This window comes from Micromesistius poutassou, assembly GCF_964030765.1.
Source record: "Micromesistius poutassou genome assembly, chromosome: 17".
Taxonomy (NCBI): Eukaryota; Metazoa; Chordata; class Actinopteri; order Gadiformes; family Gadidae; genus Micromesistius; species Micromesistius poutassou.
The window spans coordinates 11,415,388-11,418,003 of NC_140287.1; the positions used below are offsets into that span (position 1 = coordinate 11,415,388).

The 2,616-nt window shown below is 48.2% G+C and overlaps 1 protein-coding gene across 1 annotated transcript; it reads right to left on the reverse strand.

The window, feature by feature from the left end:
- Positions 1 to 778: 778 nt before the first annotated feature.
- sox11a (SRY-box transcription factor 11a) lies at positions 779 to 1,849 on the reverse strand (the record flags this gene model as incomplete). The annotated part of the gene is made up of 1 exon (XM_084481802.1): positions 779 to 1,849. The coding sequence occupies one exon, from the start codon at positions 1,847 to 1,849 to the stop codon at positions 779 to 781; it is 1,071 nt and encodes a 356-aa protein (XP_084337928.1).
- Between the last annotated feature and the right edge of the window lie 767 nt (positions 1,850 to 2,616).

Sequence of the window (2,616 nt, forward strand, 5' to 3'; positions counted from 1 at the left end):
CTGAGGTATGTGTGCCCCCTTGATGCCATTGAATCGTCTACAAATACTCAACAAATCTGCTCTACAACTGTACAAAACCTAGTTTAAAATCACAAGGCATTTTGATGCAAGTTTTGAATTTAACTTAATCCTTAAAACCAGGACTCCCTTGCATGCTGAAAGAAATGATAAAGGGAAGAAGTGCCTGAAACTCACTGAAAGCCCAGTAAGAACATTCCCTTTTAACTGTACAAAAATATGCCTGAAAATATCTTACTTTTTCTTTTAAAAAGATGAGGTCTGTTATGTATCAAAATGTTTCCTCCACACCTGTATTCTGAAGAGGTTTAGGCTGCTTAATTTTCAAACCAGGAGGTAAACGGAATCAGTTACAAAAAAACAAAACATTTGTGGCATTAAGAAATTACATAAACCGTTGTAAAGTAACATCCTGAACATTGTCAGTTCACAGATTTGCTTTGAGTCTGTCCACAGTCCGTTTTGTCAGTTCCCTGCAGTTTTTTTTAAAGAGGATAAGATGCATAGAAGTTCACAGATTTTTCCCTTTGTGGTCCGTTTAAGCTGAACAGTAATTGGAGACCTACAGAAAAATCCATAAAACCCTGTCATGCCGCCAGAAAAACGTCTGCAGACTTTCTCCTGCTACCAGCTTCTTAAGCATCTCATTCCTCCAACCTCACCTCGCCTCCTCCTTCCCGGACCTTCACACCCTGGGAGGCAGGGCTAGGAACAACTTCAACAGGACATATAATTTAATTCTCCTTCTCTGTTATTATTATTAGTACGTGAACACCAAATCAGAAAAGTTGGCCTCCAACCAATCCCCGGCGATCATCTCGCTGAGCTCTGGTGTGCAATAGTCTGGAAATTCAAAGTGAGAGCCCAGACTGCCCTCACTGAACGAGTCCAAGTCCTTATCCACAAGAGAGAGGGAGAGGTTTCCTGAATTCGGGTTCCCCAGCTCCGAGCCGTGAGCGTTGGGGGCAAAATTCAAACTAAAGTCAAAAAGCAAATCGTCCGCGTCCTCGCTGGAGCTGGAAGAGGTGGACACGGAGCGAGAAGATGCTGGTGATACGGAAGCAGGGTACATTGTGCTCTGCTTAGTAATGTTCTTGAAGTTATAAAACAGTCTGCTGTTGGGTACCTCTTCGTACATGCTGGTCCCCTCGGACTCCGCCGAGGAGCTCAGCGTCGGGCTTGCGGGAACTTTAGCTACATTGTAGGGTCTGGAGCGCTCCTCGTCCTCCTGCTTAATCCTCATCACATAGTCCTCCTCGTAGTCGTCTTCGTCCTCGTCGTCCGTGAGTTCACTTTTGATAATCTTCGTCACTTTCATGCTCGGAAAACCACAGTCCTCTCCGTAGCCATGATGCGAGGACTTGGAGCTGGTCTTAGTCTTTATCTTTGAACATTTTTTGCTGGGCGTCTTGGACATCTTTCCGCACTTCTCGGGAGACGGCGCGGAGGATTTGGAACTGTCGAGCTTTGGTTTCTTCTTGGGTCTGTACTTGTAGTCGGGATAGTCGGCCATGTGTTTCAGCCGCAGCCTCTCGGCTTCTCGGATGAACGGGATCTTCTCGCTGTCCTTCAGCATCTTCCACCTCTTGCCCAGCCGCTTGGAGATCTCGGCGTTATGCATGTCCGGAGACTGCTCCATGATTTTTCTCCTCTCGATTTTCGACCAAACCATAAACGCGTTCATAGGTCTCTTGATGTGACCGGTCGCTGTCTTGCACCAGTCGGGATTTATCGGCACGGGGCTGCAAGCCATAAATTCACTCTCCTCCGAGTCCGTGGCTTCCCGTGACATGCTGCCGTCCGTCTCGCTGGTGTCCGTGTGCTGCACCATGGTCCCGCACAGGAGAGGGGTCGCTCTGGTCTCTGGTCCGGACGCTGCAGGGTCTCACAGCAACACACTGCTAAGACGCTCTGCTTGCCGGGTTCTGCCACGATATCTGTGACTGTGTGCTGTGTCTCAGGCGCTCTTGGTCTCTTCTTTTTCCAGAGTTACAAACTGCCTTCTTAACTAGTTATCAGCTTTTTCATGTGCACTACGTCATGCGGAGACAGCCAATGGCGTTGCTTCCACTCCGCCCCGCAGACTCCTTGGCATACTCCCTTAACCCTTTATTCCTCCCTCCCCCGGTCCTCTCATTGGATGTGGGATTTGTGGTACACACACAGTGTCTGGCCCCATGCTGAGCGAGACAGGCATATTAAACACAGTGAGCGCTCTGAGCTCCAGAGATGAGCATCATGTACCCAACGCGTGCATATGGCGAATCGAACCGTTTTTACGCACGAAAATAAATGTCAAGTGCCGACAAAAAACAAGAGGGTTTTATTTCTAATCACCCGCTATTTCACAGGTCGACCTGGAGAGAGAAGCACCATGCAGCCCACGCCGTTGTTTTTATTTCCCTGCCCTCATTTGAATACTGAAGGTGGCGCTTGGAGCCAGTTTCAGACCGTCTGCTCTGCGTAAACACGGGCTGCGTACCATCAGCTGGTGGTTCAGACGCGGCTGGACTACCGGTGAACATACCGGTTCCCAAACACTACCCACCTTTCAGCTTTTGACTTTTAATTTCTTATATCTAGAAATCGTGTTTTTTT